At 39.6% G+C, this 22,663-nt stretch overlaps 1 protein-coding gene across 8 annotated transcripts in view; it reads right to left on the bottom strand.

Annotated features, from left to right (window-relative positions):
• The window catches only part of zfyve16 (zinc finger, FYVE domain containing 16), a 58,654-nt gene that overhangs the window by 12,018 nt on the left and 23,973 nt on the right, over positions 1-22,663 (bottom strand). For 6 of the 8 annotated variants that reach the window (XR_013329313.1, XM_077736619.1, XM_077736623.1 and 3 more), the window contains 3 exons: positions 14,073-14,228; positions 13,779-14,003; positions 13,620-13,702 (listed from right to left, as the gene is read on the bottom strand). Coding sequence is in view for 7 of the 8 variants with exons in the window: in XM_077736619.1 (XP_077592745.1) it covers positions 13,620-13,702; positions 13,779-14,003; positions 14,073-14,228 (464 nt within the window). In the remaining variant the exon portion in view is untranslated. The remainder of the gene's footprint in view (positions 1-13,619; positions 13,703-13,778; positions 14,004-14,072; positions 14,229-22,663) is intronic. The other 2 variants (XM_077736624.1, XM_077736621.1) reach the window with 2 other exon arrangements.

Here is a 22,663-nt window from a genome sequence, read left to right as displayed (position 1 = left end):
GCATCTGAATTTTTCTGACCCCAGGTCACCGCACATGCGCAAACATTGGTGCCCGGTGCAGCAAAACTAACAAGCTATTCAACGAGCTATCGCTATTTTTTAGCGCTCAATTATTTTCTCTTAAACTCAACAAAGTGTATAAAAATGAGTGTAGGAGCTGGACCAAAATAAGAATAAGAAAACGATCACTTTCACACGGAATGAGCGGAGGGATTTTTTTTCACAATATCATTTTCAAACTGTTTGCCTTATTTGCCAGTCGACCATCGTAATCGCAAAGAAGAAAAATGTGGAGCGGCATTTTCGGACTCATTATGGAAAATACCACCAATTTTCCGCCAAAAAGCGACCTGAGATGGAGAAAAGTGAACAACAGTAGTCATTTTTCACACAACATACTATCAAAGCCAAAGCCGCCACCGAAACATCGTTCCCGGCTAGTCACAATATCATTAAAAACAACAACTGACACGAAGAGAAGACATATTTCAGTCATCCAAAAGCTTTAATGAGAAAACCCAGCTTTCAATACACCAATTGGTGTCCGTCACCACGGATGGAGCACTAGCAATGGTTGGCCGCTTGGATAGATTGATTGCCAAGTGCTGGACTTTCATGTGGATGTGGCGACATGATTGCAAAAATGTTTGTGTACGACTCTTATAAGAAGTAATTATATTCACATTGATATGTGAAATAACCCTCACAAAAAAATGGTCCTCTGAGTAGAATAATAATATACCAAGAGCCAGGTCACTTGGAGGATCCTGGCTTCGCTTTAATGCAACAGAGAGAGTCAGTACAAATATGGCACCATTTTGGCCAGTTGAGTCTATGATTGATACAATCTTGAAAAACAGAAAACTGAAGATAAGAATCGGTGCTATTTTGTTGTTGTTATTGTAAGTTTAGATATATGGGAGTCCCTTTCCTGAACCCTGGAGGTGCTCAAAACAGGGAACCCCGCATTAACGAACAACTACAGACATAAGCATCCTTCCGGCCTTCTCAAAAGTCTTGGAAAAGATAGTAGCGGAGTAAATTGTGGATCACGTTAACAGCGGTCTATACACCCTTAACTGGCTGCAATTTGGCTTTAGAAAACATAATAATTTAGAAAGCATAATACTACTAATACTAATACTAATACTAATACTAATACTACTAATACTACTAATACTACTAATACTACTAATACTACTAATACTACTAATACTACTAATACTACTAATACTACTAATACTACTACTACTACTACTACTACTACTACTACTACTACTACTACTACTACTACTACTACTACTACTACTACTACTACTACTACTACTACTACTACTACTACTACTACTACTACTACTACTACTACTACTACTACTACTACTACTACTACTACTACTACTACTACTACTACTACTACTACTACTACTACTACTACTACTACTACTACTACTACTACTACTACTACTACTACTACTATGTTGGGTTTATTCTGTTTTATTATTATAATAGTTATATTAATTCATTTCTTTATTAAATCAATCTCTTTCTTTTCTTTGTATTAATTCATTACTTTGTTAAATCATTCTCTTTCTGTTTTTCAAAAGTCTTGAGGTCACACCAAGTCATCTTTAACCTAGACAGCCTGTTCCAGGATGGTTATACAAACAATCCACCCAATCTGGGTCCTTGAGATTTGGTGGGCCCTTGGTGACGAGGACAGGGCTATTCGGACAATAACAAGAATATTGTTATCGTTATGTAACCGTACACTTCGGGTTTTTCTGTATGTAACGATTATATGATTATGATTATATTATATGATTCTTAGGTCAAGGAGGTTGTATAATTACTCTAATCTAAATGTTGTTAGGTCTAGTCCCTGTTTTTGTTATTAGTAAAATACCTTGATTGTTATTGTAGTCCCAGATGTTGTTTTTACTCATACGTGATGGAATGATCAACAACTCTGTAACTTGTGACCATAAGAATAGGACGAAAATGTCTATTCGAGGAGACGTTCGGAAGTCGTACGGTGACGCTTGCTGTAACTCTCCCTCCGGAGGCTATCTGTTGTATCCATTTCTATTTAATTAAATGTCAATAATTGAATAAGATGTCTTCCTGCAGTTATTGATAATTACGGACGAAGGTAATTATTAATGAACCTGACATTTTGGTCCTTCTGAGCCATGGAGGTCAATATACCGGAGCGAGAACCCAGGCGCTGCTGTTCGACATCTGGTAAGTGACCGTGCGCACGGCGTCTTCAAAACCCTTGGTGGGCCGGAGTTTTTCGACGGGGGCGCCTGGATTCTCGGCGGTTGAAGACTTTTCCTGCTGGAGGGAGACATCTGATGGATCTCGGGTAAGTCCACATTAATGTCTGCATGTTGTGAAGGTGTTTACAAATGCGTTAAAGGGACATTGTATGTGAGGCCCATTGTTGGGCTGGTTTCGCGTCCTGGGTGACGGCGATAAAACCCTGTGTTTATACTAGTCAATGGCAGGTACGGTGGGGCACTTTGCTGGAAAGTGTCCTGTGTCTCAGGGGTAGGCACGAATGTATTGTACTAGAGGTACAATATTGGGGCCGGGGAGTGTCCTGTGTCTAAAGGGTAGGCACGAATATACGTTGTATGTTGTTTGTGTGGTTTCTGCAGTAAAATTAAGATAAGCCTAGGAAATACAGTCGAAGGAGTGATAATAATAAAAATAGATATAATAAAGTTAACTCTGTGAGGCACACGAACTCACTACAAAAAAGTAAAATATGGGAAACACGTGTTGTAAGGCGGGTTTGGATGACGTTCCAAAAAATACGTCTAACTTGTAGGGATTTGAAAAAAAAATTGGTAAGACAAAGCGCTTTAAAAATATTACACAGCTATATTTATGGATAAATAAATATGGGTTTGCTGGCCAGCTTAAAATGCATAAAATGCAGGATAATATATGCACTAATGCATAGAGGTAATATACATATATAAATAATATGTGAGTGGATAAAAGTGTAACAGCTTGTTCCACAGACACTAATGGAGGTAATATACATATATAAATAATATGTGAGTGGATAAAAGTGTAACAGCTTGTTCCACAGACACTAATGGCGAAATAAGGCCGGGGAGAAGTTAAAAAATACTATTTTGGGAAAATAGTGGGGGCTCCCTCGGATAACGGGGATATATTTAAGACCGTGGCGGCGGGAAAGTACTGTTTGGTAAGGAAAAAATAGCGGGGCCTCCTCGGCTGACGGGGAAAATATTTACCGAGATAGGTGACGGGCGCGGAGGAAGTTTAACAAAAATAAAGGGAGCTAGAAAATTAATGGGGACACTGGTATTTGATTTGGTTAATCCAGGTATGACGTTTTGTGATTACAATTAAATTGGGTTTTTTGTGATGCTTGGGCTTGTATAACAACAATTAGAATGGTTATTTCCAAGTGCTGGTGGTGCTTTGTTAATATAACCTATATGTACTGTCAATTTACAGCAATGTGATGGCTTATTGCAGCTTGGTTTTTGATCCCGTCCGCTAACGGGAAGATGGTGTTTAAAAAGACAAAAGAATATATACAAAATGATCATTTAAATTTTAGCAGGGAATGTCACCTGTGTTTTTATTATGCTCTAGACTTGCCAAAAAATGTGTCAACTGCGGGGGAAGCGTTTCTGGTGCAGCGGCTGCTGATTAGATGGGAGTGAAACATGTGGGCCGCGGGGCAGACGATTTAACTGTGTTGGGCTTTCGGGAGCGTTCGGACCGTGTAAACGACTAAAATTTTGTGATCCCTTCCGTGAAGACATTATAATAATAATAATTGGCCTTGGGGGTGCTGAAGCAAACTTGAGGGCAGAAAATGGGTTTTTGCCATATTGTTGTGCTTGCAGCATACATATTCTGGATATATGGGGTCTTGGAAAAATATTGTTATGTAGTTGAATATCGGAAGAGGGGTTAATTTGACGTTTTAATGGTTGTCTTCTCTAAAAAGCGTTGTATTTGGGCACAGGGAAAAAGCTGGTTTGTAAACATAAGATAACAATGCTGTTTTCGCAGCAAGAGTGGAGGTCATAGTTAACGGCTAATTGCGTTTTCTGTTTGGACTTTTCAGAATAAGAACAATACATGGGCTGCAAGAAATGCAAGGTTATGCGAATGCTTTCGAATTGATATTTTGGGTTTTAAAATGAAATGTATTAAGAAGATAGAAAATATGTTCAGTAAAAGGTTGATTTGGTAAAAAGCTTTGGATTTGGGAAATAGACCAAAATAGTCATTTTTGAGCAATTGTGGATTTCAAAGGGCTCTTAGTTAAAGGAAACTAGCTTTTGGAGGATAAAATAATATTAATACTATTTCAGAATTTTTTGATTGTTCAAAATACTTTAATCCAGGAGGTTGGCTGTTTAAAAAAAAAAAAAAAAAGGCCAGGATGACAAAATTTACAATATTATGGTATATTGGTGACGATAAGGTTTTTAAAACATTAAAGTTTGTAATTAGGAATTGTCTAACAAAAGGTTGATTTGTCTCATTTAATTGTTGTAGATTTTTGTTTTGGTAACAGGCTATGGGAAATGACTCGTGTCTTAAGTAAACATCATATGAGGTGATTTACAAAGTATAGTAGGTATTGAATTATTTGGCTGATTAACGACATCAGATGGGAAATTTACAATGCAATAGTGGCATGATAAAATTCATGGCATTCATCCAAATAATTAGGTGAATTGTAAATAAAATAATTGGTTTAGGATGAGCATATTTTCCCTAAGAATGGAGTAACATGGAATGTTTTTCAAAGTGCACTTGAAAGAACATTGTCTGTTGTCCTGGCAGGAGGAAATATGCTTTGTCACAGGTCATATTGATGACTTTAAGGATATTACGGATTGGATAAGCATTGGTCAATTGATACAACCAAATAACGTTGCTTTTACGGCTTTAAGGGCATGCAAATTGGTTAGAACTTTAGCAACGATGGGGTTAATACGCCTGAATGTTACAGTGATAACGAGTGACAATAACAAGCTTAGATAAGGGAGGGAAAGGAGAAATTCTCCAAATTCCAGAATCTGGCTTAGAAACAGGTTATGTTAGTCGTTTTGGGTTTTTGACAGGATGTGGTAGTACATTAATTCTGGGAAATTTTGGGAAATTGGGGACCCCATATCTAAAACAAGTTTGAGACAAATGTGTAAATAGGCTCTATTTGGCGCTGGATGCACGAATTCTAGTGGGGCCTTTCATGTTTTGAAACAAGTGACGCTTTAGGTAGATGGGTTGTCTATGAACAAAATGGGATGGGGGAAATTCGCTTACAAATTCGGCGTGTTATCTTGGTTCATAGAATTTGGAGTCAAGGCGACGTAATAAAGGCCATAGGCGTCATGTTGTATAAATTAGGCGTGGATGAATTAGTTTTACAAATGGGGGAGATTATCTTATCACCTGAAACAAGTAGAAACAAAATTGGATGGCCGCATTAAAAGGTGATTGGCATGCTATTAGAGGGAATTGGGATTTTCCAAAAAACCTGATAGGGAGCCATTAGGTCATGGCGGCTGTGAAAATAAAAACCTTAGATGTGAAACTATTCCCACCTCAATTCGGGGAACAAACAGCTAAACTGATAGCATTAAAAAGGATATAACTTTGTGTGAAACTTGAAGGTAATTTTTTACAAACGGTTAAAATGCTAGAGTGGGGGTGTGTATATTAAAGGATCTACTAATGAATGCGGGGTGGATCCAGACCTTCCGGAATGTGGGGTATTCATGGCGTCCTCGAGAATTTGTGGATTTTCTCCGGGTACTCCAGTTTACTCCCACAAAATGAAATTATGGATGCTAGACTGGTTGAACACACTAAATTCTTCTTTTTATGAGTGTGAGCGTGAATGATAGTTTGTCTTTTTGTGTTTTTTGATTGGCAGACCACCGAGACATAATCTATCAATAAAAGAAAATAATTTGGGCTTGAGTCAAGGGAAGACCTATGTCTCGACAAGGGGGAGGTGGCCTTGCTACAACGGCACTACAAGGCTTAGGGTTTAAATCTATATGCATACCCACATATCCATTTCAAAAAATACATATAGATTTTATTTTATTTTTATTAGATCATATGGATATCATTCCACGATATGGAATTCCAGAAACTATTTATAGTGATAATGGCTCCCATTTTGTTAATATAATAGTTGTCTACCACCCACAATTGGCGGACCTTATATGAAGTCCTGTTTGGTAGACCTTACAAATTGTTATTATTCACCACACAATGACAATTGGATGATGAGGCGAATCTATCAGAGAAAAAAAAAAAAAAAAAAAAACGCACACACCAAATTTAGACTATCAGAGGGAGATTTTGCTTCTCAACAGGAAACGGACGAAGCGACGGTGATTCTTGAAGACTGGATGCTGATAAGCAGCATAAAAGAAGAAACATCGGAGCAACGCAAAGTGGGAGGGTCCTTGTTACTGAAAGGGGACACGGATGCACCTTTCCCACAGTAAGAAGGTTGTCTAAATTGAAACGTTTCAAGAGGAAAACTCCCTAAACAAAGACAAAAAGTCATGTTGAAAACAATTATTGCTTTTGGGGCAATGAGATTAATGATGATTGTGATTCTATTCCTTTCCACAGTAGGGTTGTTTTCTCCAGTTGGAGAAAAAGGCGGAGGCGTTTCAATTGAGGATACACCTTCTTACGGGAGGGTAAACCGAGAAACATACACATTTACATTTAATTAACATTACCTACTAAATCAAATTTCCACATTGAAAATATATATTTGGACTCGGCGACGTCCCGGTTGCCATACAAAAAGAGATGGTGGGAAATATGTGTGGTACATTAACAGCAAAAAATTAAAGATTGGGAAAAGCCTTGTTGCAGAAATTGGTCAAGATTGGAAAGCTTGGACTGACATATTAACCTGTGAAATTTATTTCTGAAACAGGGATTTCCCAAACGGGGGATAATTGGGCGCTGTTAATGGAGTGTAAAGAAGGCAAGCACTATGTGGAGCTACTTGGTAAAAGGGTGGTCTCAATTGAAACATTGAGGGGACGGGTAAGATAAACTTTCTGACTTAATAAGATACGGGAAACACCAATATTAATTGAAAAGATTATTGCTCAGCAAGCAATACCATAAAACTATAGGGAACTCTTTTATATTGGGTTTGACGTCTCCATATGGTTTCAATTGAGACTAAACCATCTTACAAAAGATTAGGATAAACTACCAGACAAGGGAAAATACGATGGGATCCAACAACTCCCTCAATCACCATTCATTTGGGGAAAAGTGTTTTTACAAATGAAAAAACGTGTCCTACTTGGCAAGAAAAAATATTGAAGCAGTGTTTATCCTGTTACGCGGTAAATAGGAAGTCAATTTTTCCACTGTTTAATCATTTTACCTGCTTAAACCTTACAGGGCATGGTCTGAAGCTGGGGGCGATAAATGAGACGTGGTGTACCGGCGTTCTAAAACAAACTACACCCCTGATACCACGTTCTGGCCTATGGTGGCGGGGTGGTAGATAAATTATACGACTCCTGCCGAAACGCGGCAGGACTAGGTACTTTGGTCTCACTGCTCTTACCGGTGTCTGTTTTTCCATCCACAGTGGAGGAGATACAATTGGCGGCTCATAATTCGGAGGTGAAGGGTCGACCCTCCCGACATCGTCGAGAGGCATGGAGGGAAGGAGATCCAACATACATTGATGCGATTGGCATCCCCCGGGGCGTACCAGATGAGTATAAGCTGGCTAATCAGATCGCAGCAGGTTGGGAGTCTATCTTCCTTCTAATCACCCCAAACAAAATTGTGGATAGAATAAATTACTTACATTACAATGTTCAAAACTTGGAAATTATACTGAACAGGGATTTGTGGCCATGAAGGAACAACTGGCAGCTACCAGTCTGATGGCGTTCCAGAATCGCATAGCGGTGGATATGATCCTTGAAACAGGGGGCGTGTGTGCAATGTTTGGAAAACAATGTTGCACCTTCATACCGAACAACGCGTCACCCAGTGGATCTCTCACCAGGGCCATTACTGGCCTGCAAACACTGAACCGCAATATGCAAGAGCACTCTGGAGTAGATACGTCCGCATTGTCAGATTGGTGGGATAAGACCTTTGGAAAATCTAAAGATTTGGACTATAGGCACAATTACCGCTATCCTAACATTGTGTGGGTGATGTAGTATCCCCTGTTTGCGCTCCTTGCTAAGCCGACTTATAACTACTGAAATTGCCCCTACAAATTCTAAAGTACATGAGTTGTATCTTATGGGACGGTTTGGGGAAAGCAGTGAGGTCCAGGAGTACGGTAAATCCGAGGACCAATTGGACGAATATAATTATGTTTTTTCTCTTTCAGACCAGCCATGGGAGTAAGGAGTAGGCGGATAAAATCGCAGTCACCGACATTTCCATTTAGTGATTACTAAGAAATGACTAATAACATACATATTATAAAAACGGGGGAATGTTGGGTTTATTCTGTTTTATTATTATAATAGTTATATTAATTCATTTCTTTATTAAATCAATCTCTTTCTTTTCTTTGTATTAATTCATTACTTTGTTAAATCATTCTCTTTCTGTTTTTCAAAAGTCTTGAGGTCACACCAAGTCATCTTTAACCTAGACAGCCTGTTCCAGGATGGTTATACAAACAATCCACCCAATCTGGGTCCTTGAGATTTGGTGGGCCCTTGGTGACGAGGACAGGGCTATTCGGACAATAACAAGAATATTGTTATCGTTATGTAACCGTACACTTCGGGTTTTTCTGTATGTAACGATTATATGATTATGATTATATTATATGATTCTTAGGTCAAGGAGGTTGTATAATTACTCTAATCTAAATGTTGTTAGGTCTAGTCCCTGTTTTTGTTATTAGTAAAATACCTTGATTGTTATTGTAGTCCCAGATGTTGTTTTTACTCATACGTGATGGAATGATCAACAACTCTGTAACTTGTGACCATAAGAATAGGACGAAAATGTCTATTCGAGGAGACGTTCGGAAGTCGTACGGTGACGCTTGCTGTAACTCTCCCTCCGGAGGCTATCTGTTGTATCCATTTCTATTTAATTAAATGTCAATAATTGAATAAGATGTCTTCCTGCAGTTATTGATAATTACGGACGAAGGTAATTATTAATGAACCTGACATACTACTACTACTACTACTACTACTACTACTACTACTACTACTACTACTACTACTACTACTACTACTACTACTACTACTACTACTACTACTACTACTACTACTACTACTACTACTACTACTACTACTACTACTACTACTACTACTACTACTACTACTACTACTACTACTACTACTACTACTACTACTACTACTACTACTACTACTACTACTACTACTACTACTACTACTACTACTACTACTACTACTACTACTACTACTACTACTACTACTACTACTACTACTACTACTACTACTACTACTACTACTACTACTACTACTACTACTACTACTACTACTACTACTACTACTACTACTACTACTACTACTACTACTACTAATACTAATACTAATACTACTACTAATACTAATACTAATACTAATACTAATACTAATACTAATACTAATACTAATACTAATACTAATACTAATACTAATACTAATACTAATACTAATACTAATACTAATACTAATACTAATACTAATACTAATACTAATACTAATACTAATAATAATAATAATAATAATAATAATAATAATAATGATAATGATAATGATAATGATAATGATAATAATAATAATAATTGGACATAGGCTTTGTCATCATCATTGTATCAACAAAAGCCTAATTGTCATCATACCCAGCTGCGTATGACAAATTGGTATCATAGCGAACTGGCGGCTTGCTTCTTTATAGAGAACATGATATAAAAACTGAATAATGGCGAGATTTTAAAAGGAATTTGACAAGAACCGTCAAATTCTGCAAACTAAATATCTAATTTAATTTTTTCACCAAGCATGCTAAATTGGATTGAATCATACTTATATACAAGATGACAGGGCATCAGAATACAAAACATAAAATCTACTTTGCGGAATGACACTCTTGCACCGCAGGGATTTGTGATAGGCCCACTCCTCTTTAGTCTCTACATAAATTATCTGACAAGGTGCTGTCCTTCAACTGTCACCAGCCAAATGTATGCCGATGATGCCTTTGTATTTGTCCACCCTAAAGACAAAAAAACATGCTGGACAGGAACTCACAGATGCAATGACGAGCGTCAATAACTGGCTAGAACAATCTCAACTACACGTAAACATGTCTAAAATTGTCTGTATGTAATTCTCAAAAAGACTAACAAATATAACAAAGACACCAAAATTTTTGTCTAAGAAAAAACAATTAATGTAGTCCAAGAATTAAAATATCTAGGAATCACTCTTGACTCTCTACTAGCCTTCAAACAACAGATGAAAAACACACTGAATAAAATTAAATACAATTCGTCGAATTTTAGGTTCATTGGAAACAATCTAACAGAAATTACATTTTGAAACAATGATCATCTCACACATGACTTGTTGCCTAACAAGTTGGTCATTGGCCTGCAAATTAACACAAAAACCGATTGAAACCATTTATAAGCAGGCTTTGAAAGTATTGGACAGAAACTGTCAGATATTAAAGAAACACAAAGGCCTGAACTGGAACGCATATACCGAAGATCCGAAGGACTGGCAATTGTTTTGATCCGACAGACGTTCAAATGTTTTGAACTGATGCCTGTCGTTATGTAATCTTATGTAATAAATGAGCAGGAAAGGATTCGATTCGTGAGAATGATCTGGGACTGAGACGTGTCGGGATCGATTCTTTTGCAAGAAACCCGGTTATGAGTCAGATGTCCATTTCTGTTTCAAGGTGAATTTGGGAATACCTATTGGTAAACCTATAATTTTCTCTTTTCTTTTGTCCTACACGCCTGGCAGACCGGGCGCTTGGTCAACATCTGGGAAAGACCGTGGCCACGGCGTCTAAAACCCTTTGCAGGCTGGATTTTCGGCGGAGCGCCTGGATTCACGACGGTTGAAGACTAATCCTACTGAAAGAGACATTTGAGGACATCTCTGGTGAGCCACATGAATGTTTGCATTTGTTGACGGTTGCCAAATGTACGAAGGGACATTGCATGTGAAGGTCCATTTTGAGAAATGAGACTTGCGTTACTATTAAAACCCTGTAAATACTGGTCCATAACAGGTGACAGACAGAGCACGAGTCTATGAAACTTAGGGCGTTCGGGTGTCCGGTACTGTGGTCCGGAAGGTACAAAAAAAAATCTGAAAGTATATCAGACGGTGAGGGTATACTTGTGGGTTGCGTGTAGTTCTGGAGAGAAAAAAAAAGATAACCTATGGATGGAAAAGCAAACAAAGGGCGGAAAGGGGGAAAAATACTACCCAATTGCACACGAACTCACTTCAAAATCGGGAAAATCAAAACGCTTCAAGGGTTAAACACCAAAATTTATGGAAAAACAAATATGGGTTTGCTGGCCAGCTTAATATGCATAAAATAATAGACCTGCGGGATAAAATACGCACTAACCATAGGGGGAATCTATATATAATATGTGAATGGAGATAAAAGCGAGATGGCTAATTCCACAGAAATAAGGGTGATAAGGCGGGTCAGTTGTGTAAAATATTTAATAAAAAGAATAGCGGGGCCTCCTCGGCTGAAGGCGAAAATATTTACCGAGATAGGTGGCGAGAGCGTAGGGATGTTAGCCAAGTGATTAAAAGCAATGAAATTAGTAAATTGAACAGAAATCGAGTTTTCAAAAATGCTGCGTGCTGGGTTTGTGGAAAATTGGGGCATATATCGCGTGATTGTCCGGAGAAGAGGGTCTCTAAAAACAAAGTCTAATCGCCATGACTAGCCAGCAGGCCTGCTCAAAATGATTTGAATGAGGACTTTGAATATGAGGATGTTGAGCTAAATTTAATGGAAATACTAGCATTTTATTTGGTTATTTGGAATTCAATTAGAATTTCTCTTTGATACTGGAGCTTGTAAAACAGTAATTTAAATGAATATTCCAGGTGCTAGGCATACAAGGCGGAAGGTCTTTGTGACAACGGCAGGTGGTCAGGCTACTGCCGTTTCGGAAACAATTCCGGGTTGGATAAGATATCCGAATGGAAAGATGTGTAAAATATCTGTGTTAATAGTACCTAAATGTCATGTCAATTTACTGCAATTAAATGGCCTATTGCAGCTTGGCCTGGCTTTGATCCCATCCGCTAGCGGGAATATGTTGGTTAAAGGACCAAAATAAATTCAAAACGGCCTATTAAAAGTTTTGCAGGGTTGCCAACCTGTGTTTTTTATCATACTCTAGACTTGCCAAATAATGTGCCGACTGCGGGGGAAGCGCTCGGTTTACTGCGGCTGCTGAGTTGACTAGGACGTGGGACTTTTGATTGGACGGTGTTAGAAACAGAATCTTGATTGTATGAAGTCATTCAATATGCAACTTATATGTCCAGACCGCACAAGCGACTAAAATTTTTGGACCCCTTCCGTGAAGACATTACAACAATTGGCCTTGGGGTTGCTGAAGCAAATTTGGGTGTGCAAAAATGATTTCGCTATGATATAGTCATGCTTGCAGCATATTTTGATAATGGGGTCGTCAAAATATTGTGATATGGTTGGATAACGGATAAGGAATTAATTTAGCTTGTTATAGATTAATGGTAGTCTTCTTTTAAATCACGTTTGCCGGTCGACCAAACGTCTGGGGACCCAACGTCTTTCGACGAAACATCCGGTCACGTCTCATTACTATGCAAAAACAGTTAAATGATGGCATTAAAAGACGTGTGTGACGAAATGCAAAATAAATTTAAAATTTATGCAAACAGTTAAAATGTTTGTGTGAGTTTTCAATGTCATAAGACAAAGTCTCTTTGCAATTGCTTGTTAATAGTGTATTAGTTTTTGTAAGTATAACAGCATCGTAGTCAATTATGGCTGACATGTCAGCATAAACACCCAACTGTCTGACTGAATAATCAATCTTAGTCTTGTGATTGGGTTGACATGTCAGCATAAATACTCAACGGTCTGACACTGATCAATTACTTTTTGCCCTGCAAATGACTGAAACGTATCTGTCCAAAGTCCTAGTGACAACTGTCAGTTTTGCCTGTATTTAAGACACACTCACTGGTCATTCGACAAGAGTTGCAAGAACATTGCGCTGAACAGGACTCCACTGTGAGAGCTCTCACTCTCCACTTTGCAGTTCGGTAATAAACCTATTTCCTATTTAAATTGATCTCTCTTTCTTAACCTACTCCTGAAGTTGTATTTTCAGATCTATCACAGACAAAAGGTAAATCCCAGGCACTGTCATGGCAGTCTTAGTGCTGACTTACTGTCGTGACTAATGGCTGCAGTTTGACATTCAAATCTAATTTCATCTCATCTCATTTTCTTTTCTCATTTATTTATATTATTCCATTTTAGGTTTTTTATGTTGAGAGCTATCACTGGCAATAAGGACTTACCGCCAGCAGATTCATGATGGTGTGTCCTGTCTCGCGATACACAGACGGGCGAAAGCGCACGCTCACAGGTGTGGCGGGGTACACTGCCAAGGAGCACGTTTGGTCAAGAAGGCTACCCACTTGGGGATGAAAAGACAAATGGCTGTTGCCTCTACTCACCACTGTATTCGACCCCGAGTCGCAGAAGCAGCCTAAGCGGGAAGACCTTGGCCCACGGGACTTCCAGCTTGTGGACCAGAAGGCCGAAAAGGAAAGGGGGCTCAGGAAGAGGCAGACCATCTAGTGGCTGGAAGCTAGGAGAGAAGAAAAGAATCCCGCCGTGATCTTTACTGTCCAGGAAGTTGTCAGCGAAGCTCACATTGTCCAGCTCCTCCAGGAACTTGCCTGTTGGAGGAACATCTGTGTGAGTGAGCATTTGACATTTGCCGATCGGGCTTTGAGAGTGCCGCTTGCCTCGTTGTGCGTCCTGCTGAATTCTAATAAAGAGCGCCAAGAGATCACGAGGGAGATTTTTCTCTTTGGGGATGCATGCCAGCATGAAGACCAGCTCTCTCTGGCCCCAAGCCCGCAGCCCGTTGGAGCTCAGGCACCAACATTGATGCGCACCGTCTGATGCCGCACAGCATTCACAAAATCAAATTGCTGATATTTTCACCATTTTTTTTCAGATCTGTTTAAGGCGACAATGAGATCATGAGACAGAGCAAGCTCAAAGTGAAACATGTGGGCCGCGGGGCAGACGATTTGACTGTGTTAGCCTTTCGGGTGCGCGCGGACCGTGTAAACGACTAAAATTTTGTGGATTGCTTCCGTGAACACATTACAATAATCATATGGGGCCTTGGGGTGCTGAAGCAAAATTGAGGGCAGAAAATGGGTTTTTGCTATATTGTTGTGCTTGCAGCATACATATTCTGAATATGGGGTCTGGGAAAAATATTGTGATGTAGTTGGATATCGGAAGAGGGGTTAATTTGTCTGTTTAATGGTTGCCTTCTCTAAAAAGCATTTTATTTTGGGCACAGGGAAGAAGAGGCGACGTTTCAAGTGTTGACTCGCTGGTTTGTAAGCATAAGATAACAATGCTGCTTTCGCAGCAAGAGTGGAGGTCATAGTTAACGGCTTATGGCGTTTTCTGTTTGGACTTTTCAGAATAAGAACAATACGTACATGGTCTGCAAGGAATGCAAGGTTATGCGAGTGCTTTCGCATTTCATTTTTCGGGATTTAAACAGAAATGTATATTAAGGTGATAGAAAATCTGTTAAGTAAAAGATTTTGATTTGGTAAAAAGCAAAATAGTCATTTTTGAACAATTGTGGAAACTAAAATAGTTTGATTGTTCAAAATACTTTAATTCAGGAGGTTGGCTGGTTAAAGAAAAGGCGAGGATGACAAAATTTACAATATTATGGTAAATTGGTGACAATGAGGTTTTTTAAAACATTAAAAATTGTAATTAGGAAATGCCTAACAAAAGGTTGATTTCTCTAATTTAAGTGGTGTAGATTTTTGTTTTGGTAACAGGGAGCTATGGGAAATGACACTTGTCTTAAATAAACATCATATGAGGTGATTTACAAAGTATATCGTAGGTATTGAGTTATTTGGCTGTTAACGACATCAGACGGGAAATTAACAATGCAATAGGGGCATGAGAAAATTCATGGCATTCATCCAAATAATTAGGTGAATTGTAAATAAAATAATTGGTTTAGGATGATTTTTTCCCTAAGACTGGAGTAACATGGAATGTTTTTCAAAGTGCACTTGAAAGAACATTGTCTGTTGTCCTGGCGGGAGGAAATATGCTTTGTCACAGGTCATATTGATGACTTTAAGGATATTATGGATTGGATAAGCATTGGTCAATTGATACAACCAAATAACGTTGCTTTCTATTGCTTTAAGGCAGTGGTTTTCAAAGTGGGCGGTACCGCCCCCCGGGGGGTGGTGTGAACTTTCAGGGGGGCGCTGACGAATAAACAGGCGAATGGGGGGCGTTGAAATAGTGAAGGGGGCGATGGAGCAATTACAGTAAAATGTGACGTTGGTGTTTGTAGAAAGACCGGAAAAATTGATTGTCTGTAATAAAAAGTCGACAAAAAAACAAGCTTTATTGAAACAAGAAACGTTGTCTGCTCGAGCGCTCACGAGCAGCGCGCATATACCGTATATCACTAATTGTCGCGAGTTTATCGTCGATGCAGGCGACTGGGGAAACCACCACCATCCAGTCAGCCGCAGAGGAGCACACAATAGCGCGCCGGCAACGCTTAACCACAGACGTATGCGCACAGCGACCGGCTTAATGCATCAGCTATCAATTTTTATGATTCGAGGTGAAGAATAAATGATAACCATTTTTGTTTATTAAAATTGTTTTTTTTAGTCTTCAAACTGTTTGTGATTGAAGAATCAACCAATTCTTGTGACATTTAGCAATATAGTCGTTCTAGCGTTCGTTGGAAAGGGGTAAAGAGGGGGGCGTTGGCATTTTGGCCCGGCGGTGAAGGGGGCGGTGGCCAAAAAAAGTTTGAAAATCACTGCTTTAAGGGCATGCAAAATAAGAGAACTTTAACTTGAAATTCATAGCATTGCAACGATGGGGTTAATACGCCTGAATGTTACAGTGATAACGAGTGGCAATAACAAGCTTAGATAAGGGGGAAAGGAGAAATTCTCCAAATTCCAAAATCTGGCTTAGAAACAGGTTATATTAGTCGCTTTGGGTTTTGACAGGATGTGTTGGTGCATGAATTCTGGGATATTTTGGGAAATTGGGGACCCCATATCTAAAACAAATTCGAGACAAATGTGTAAATAGGCTCTATTTGGCGCTGGATGCCCAAATTCTAGTGGGGCCTTTCATGTTTTGAAACAAGTGACGCTTTAGGTAGACGTGATAAAGGCCATAGGCGTCATGTTGTATAAAATAGGCGTGGAGGAATTTGTCTTACAAATGGGGGAGATTATCTTATCATCTGGATGGACTGGAAACAAATTTGGATGGCCGCGTTAAAAGGTGATTGGCATACTATTAGAGGGAATTGGGATTTTCGAGAAAAAAATCTGATAGGGGGCCATTAGGTCATGACGGCTGCGAAAATAAAAACCTTACATGTGAAACTATTGCCACCTCAATTCTGGGAGCAAACAGCTACACTGGTAGCATTAAAAAGGGTATAACCTTATGTCAAACATGAAGGTAAATTTTTTACTAACGGTTAAAATGCTAGTGATGTGTGTGTCTTCAATGATCTACTAATGAATGTGGGGTGGATCCAGACCTTCCGGAATGTGGGGTATTCCTGGCGTCCTCGAGAATTTGTGGATTTTCTCCGAGTACTCCAGTTTACTCCCACAAAATGAAATTATGGATGCTAGACTGGTTGAACACACTAAATTCTTCTGCTTATGAGTGTGAGCGTGAATGATAGTTTGTCTTTTTGTGTTTTTTTGATTGGCAGGCCACCGAGACATAATCTATCAATAAAAGATCAACGTCGAAAATAATTTGGGCTTGAGTCAAGGGAAGTCCTATGTCTCGACAAGGGGGAGGTGGCCTTGCTACAACGGCACTACAAGGCTTATGGTTTAAATCAGTGATTTTCAAACTTTTTTGGCCACCGCCCCCTTCACCGCCGGGCCAAAATGCCAACGCCCCCCTCTTTACCCCTTTCCAACGAACGCTAGAACGACTATATTGCTAAATGTCACAAGAATTGGTTGATTCTTCAATCACAAACAGTTTGAAGACTAAAAAAAACAATTTTAATAAACAAAAATGGTTATCATTTATTCTTCAATAAAAACTGACTTGCATGTGGAGAGAAGCTTAAATAAATAGAAGACAGGCGCCTCAGATATTATTCGCTAATTTCGTTTCTTTTAATAGACCAATGCGCAGTTCACCTCGAATCATAAAAATTGATAGCTGATGCATTAAGCCGGTCGGTGTGCGCATACGTCTGTGGTTAAGCGTTGCCGGCGCGCTATTGTGTGCTCCTCTGCGGCTGACTGGATGGTGGTGGTTTCCCCAGTCGCCTGCATCGACGATAAACTCGCGACAATTAGTGATATACGGTATATGCGCGCTGCTCGTGAGCGCTCGAGCAGACAACGTTTCTTGTTTCAATAAAGCTTGTTTTTTGTCGACTTTTTATTACAGACAATCAATTTTTCCGGTCTTTCTACAAACACCAACGTCACATTTTACTGTAATTGCTCCATCGCCCCCTTCACTATTTCAACGCCCCCCATTCGCCTGTTTATTCGTCAGCGCCCCCCTGAAAGTTCACACCACCCCCCGGGGGGCGGTACCGCCCACTTTGAAAACCACTGGTTTAAATCTATATGCATACCTACATATCCATTTCAAAAGATACATATAGATTTTATTGAATTAAGTAAGATATCATTCCACGATATGGAATTCCAGAAACTATCTATAGTGATAAGGGGACTCATTTTGTTAATATAATAATTGCCTACCATCCACAATTGGCGGACCTTATATGAAGTCCTGTTTGGTAGACCTTACAAATTGCTATTATTCACTACACAATGAAAATTGGATGATGAGGCAAATCTAGTAGAGAAAAAAAAACACCAAATTTAGACTATCAGAGGGAGATTTTGCTTCTCAAACAGGAAACGGACGAAGCGACGGTGATTCTTGAAGACTGGATGCTGATACGCAGCATAAAAGAAGAAACATCGGAGCAACTCAAACTGGGAGGGTCCATGTTGCTGAAAGGGGGACACGGATGCACCTTTCCCACAGTAAGAAGGTAGTCTAAATTGAAACGTTTCAAAAGGAAAACTCACGAAACAAAGACAAAAAGTCATGTTGAAAACAATTATTGCTTTTGGGGCAATGAGATTAATGATGATTGTGATTCTATTCCTTTCCACAGTAGGGTTGTTTTCTCCAGTTGGAGAGAAAGGCGGAGGCGTTTCAATTGAGGATAAACCTTCTTACGGGAGAATAAACCCAACATTCCCCCGGAGGGTAAACCGAGAAACATTCACATTTACATTTGATTAACATTACCTACCAAATCAAATTTCCAGACATGCATTCGAGATTGAAAATATATATTTGGACTCGGCGACGTCCCGGTTGCCATACAAGGGATCAATCTATGGTGGGAAATATGTGTGGTACATTAACAGCAAAAAAATGGGAGATTGGGAAAAGCCTTGTTGCAGAAATTGGTCAAGATTGGAAAGCTTGGACTGACATATTAACCTGTGAAATTTATTTCTGAAACAGGGATTTCCCAAACGGTGGATAATTGGGTACTGTTAATGGAGTGTAAAGAAGGCAAGCACTATGTGGAGCTACTTTGGTAAAAGGGTGGTCTCAATTGAAACATTGAGGGGATGGGCAAGATACACTTTCTGACTTAATAAGATACGGGAAACACCAATATTGATTGAAAAGATTATTGCTCAGCAAGCAATACCATAAAACTATAGGGAACTCTTTTATATTGGGTTTGACGTTTCATATGGTATCAATTGAGACTAAACCATCTTACAAAGGATTAGAACAAACTACCAGACAAGGGAAATACGATCTAACAACTCCCTCAATTACCATTATTTTGGGGAAAAGTGTTTTTACAAATAAAAAACGTGTCCTACTTGTACAGAGAAAATATTGAAACAGTGTTTATCCTGTTACGCAGTAAATAGGAAGTCAATTTTTCCAGTTTAATCATTTTACCTGCTTAAACCTTACAGGGCATGGTCTAAAGCTGGGGGCGATAAATGAGACGTGGTGTACCGGTGTTATAAAACAAACTACACCCCTGATACCACGTTCTGGCCTATGGTGGTGGGGTAGTAGATAAATTATACGACTCCTGCTGAAACGCGGCAGGACTAGGTACTTTGGTCTCACTGCTCTTACCGGTGTCTGTTTTTCCATCTACAGTGGAGGAGATACAATTGGCGGCTCAGAATTCGGAGGTGCTGAACGGTCGACCCTCCCGACATCGTCGAGAGGCATGGAGGGAAGGAGATCCAACATACATTGATGCGATTGTCATCCCCCGGGGCGTACCAGATGAGTATAAGCTGGCTAATCAGAACGCAGCAGGTTGGGAGTCTATCTTCCTTCTAATCACCCCAAACAAAAATGTGGATAGAATCAATTACTTACATTACAATGTCCAAAAACTTGGAAATTATACTAAACAGGGATTTGTGGCCATAAAGGAGCAACTGGCAGCTACCAGTCTGATGGCGTTCCAGGATCGCATAGCGGTGGATATGATCCTTGCTGAAACAGGGGGCGTGTGTGCAATGTTTGGAAAACAATGTTGCACCTTCATACCGAACAACACGTCACCCAGTGGATCTCTCACCAGGGCCATTACTGGCCTGCAGACACTGAACCGCAATATGCAAGAGCATTCTGGAGTAGATACGTCCGCATTGTCAGATTGGTGGGATAAGACCTTTGGAAAAAATAAAAATTTGGCTACATCCTTCGTGGTGACTATAGGCACAATTACCGCTATCCTAACATTGTGTGGGTGCTGTATTATCCCGTTTGCGCTCCTAGCTAAGCCGACTTATAACTACTGCAATTGCCCCTACAAATTCTAAAGTACATGAGTTGTATCTTATGGGACGGTTTGGGGAAAGCAGTGAGGTCCAGGAGTATGGTAAATCCGAGGACCAATTGGACGAATATGATTATGTTCTTTCTCTTTCAGACCAGCCATGGGAGTATGGAGTAGGCGGGAAAAATCACAGTCACCCGACATTACCATTTTGTGATTACTAAGAAATGATTAATAACATGCAGATCTACCTTCCACAGGATGACTGAGGGAGGGTAAGTATAAAGACTGAGAGGTAAGTGATCCATCTTATTCTTGTTGGCATCGGTGAGGCAACTTGTAGTCGCCGGAAAATGGCGCTCAAGGCGGAGAGCTAACAAGCATGAATATGTCATAAATAAATGTCATAAATGTGTCTGGCCTGGGAAGACGAACTTGTGGAGAAGCACTATACAATTTCGTCATACGCTGCTGAGGGTATGATGACTACTAGGCTTTTTGTCAAGTCAATGATGACGACAATGCCTATATCTGATTTTTCATTTTTTTTTTCAACATACATATTATAAAAATGGGGGACTGTTGGGTTTATTCTGTATTACTATTATACATATAGTTGTATAAATTCATTTCTTTGTTAAATCATTCTCTTATTATTCTCAAAGTGTTGCAAGGTCACCAATAACCGCCAAGTCATCTCTAACCTGGACTGCCTGTTCCAGGATGTTTATACAAACAATTCACCCAATCTGGGTCTTCGAGATTCGGTGGTCCCTTTTGTAACGAGGCCAGGGTCATTTGGCCAATGACAAGAATGTTGCTTCTGTTATTTACAACATAGTGGCTATACCTCGGGTTTTTCTTTATGTAATTGTTATATGATTCTTAGGTCAAGGGAAGGCATAATTGTTCTAATCCAAATGTTGTTAGGTCTAGTCTCCTGCCTTGTTATTGGTAAAAAACTTTGATTGTTATTGTAGTTCCAGATGTTGTTTTTACTCATACTGATGAGTGATCAACAACTCTGTGAATTGTTTTGATTCATGGCAATAAGAGTCGTACGAAAATGTCTATTCGAAGAGATGTTCCGAAGTTGTAGGGGAAACCCTGGCTTGTTGAATCTCCCCTCTGAGGTTTTTATCCGTGATCCATTCTATTTAATTAAATGTCAATAATTGAATAAGATGTCTGCCTGCAGTTATTGATAATTACGAACGAGGGTAATTATTAATGAACCTAACACTTAGATATTAAACTCACTCCCATGAATATAATTTTGAGAGCTGGTTTCAACAGTAAAATGTCACCATTTGACAGGCGACCAAAAGGGATCAAAAGACCGCCGACGCTTTGTTATGAACCTTTTTTGGCCATAACGGAGGCCAAACGTTTTCTGTGACTCTTCACAAGCTTTTCACACAGTTGCTGTAATTCTGCCCCATTCCTCCATGCAAATCTGCCGTGCAATGATGTTTTGGAGCTGTCGTTGAGCAACACAGACTTTCAAATCCTTCCACAGATTTTCTCTGAGGTTGAGATCTGGACACTGGCTAGGCTACTTCAGGACCTTGAAACGCTTCTCTCGAAGCTACTCCTTTGTTGCCCTGGATGTGTCATGCCACATCTCAACTGCAATGTCCTTGCTGTTGGGTGAGATGTTCAGTCAAAATCTCTCGATAAATGGCCCCATTCATTCTTTCCTTTACACAGATCAGTCGTCCTGGTCCCTTTGCAGAAAAACAGCCCCAAAGCATGATGTTTCCAACCCCATGTTTCATGGTGGGTATGGTGTTCTTCGACTGCAATTCAGTATTATTTCTCCTCCAAACACAAGAACCTGTTTCTACCAATATGATCCAGTTTGGTTGCATATGACCATAACACATTTTCCCAATCCTTTTCTGGATCATTTAAAGATTCTCAAGCAAAACGCAGACGGGCCTGCATATGTACTGGCTTCAGCAGGGAGATACATCTGACAGTGTAGGATTTGAGTCCTTGGCGGCACACTAGGCTCACAATTCTTGTTATCTTGCATTTAGCCCCAAATCGAGGGAGATTATCAGTGGTCTTGTATGTCTTCCATTTTCTAATGATTGCTCTCACAGTTGCTTTCTTTACACCAAGCTTTTACCTATTGCAGTCTTCCCAGCCTGGTGCAGATCTACAATTTTGTTTCTGGTCTCCTTCGACAGCTCTTTGGTCTTGCCATAGTGGAGTTTGGAGTGTGGGAGACTGAGGTTGCGGACGGGTGTCTTTTATACCGATGATGAGTTAAAACAGACGCTATTAATAAGGCTGACGAGTGGAAACCTTGTTAGACCTTTTTGAAAGCCAGAAATCTTGCTTGTTTATAGGTTACCAAATACTACCAAATCCAGTGAGGATAAGGTGGTTTAGAAAATGAAATGAGATGATATTGACCCAAATAATGTGCAATCCAGCATACAAGCCTTTGGATTCATA

This window comes from Stigmatopora nigra, chromosome 17, assembly GCF_051989575.1.
Source record: "Stigmatopora nigra isolate UIUO_SnigA chromosome 17, RoL_Snig_1.1, whole genome shotgun sequence".
In the NCBI taxonomy this organism is placed as follows: Eukaryota; Metazoa; Chordata; class Actinopteri; order Syngnathiformes; family Syngnathidae; genus Stigmatopora; species Stigmatopora nigra.
This window is presented reverse-complemented; position numbering and strand designations above follow the sequence as displayed.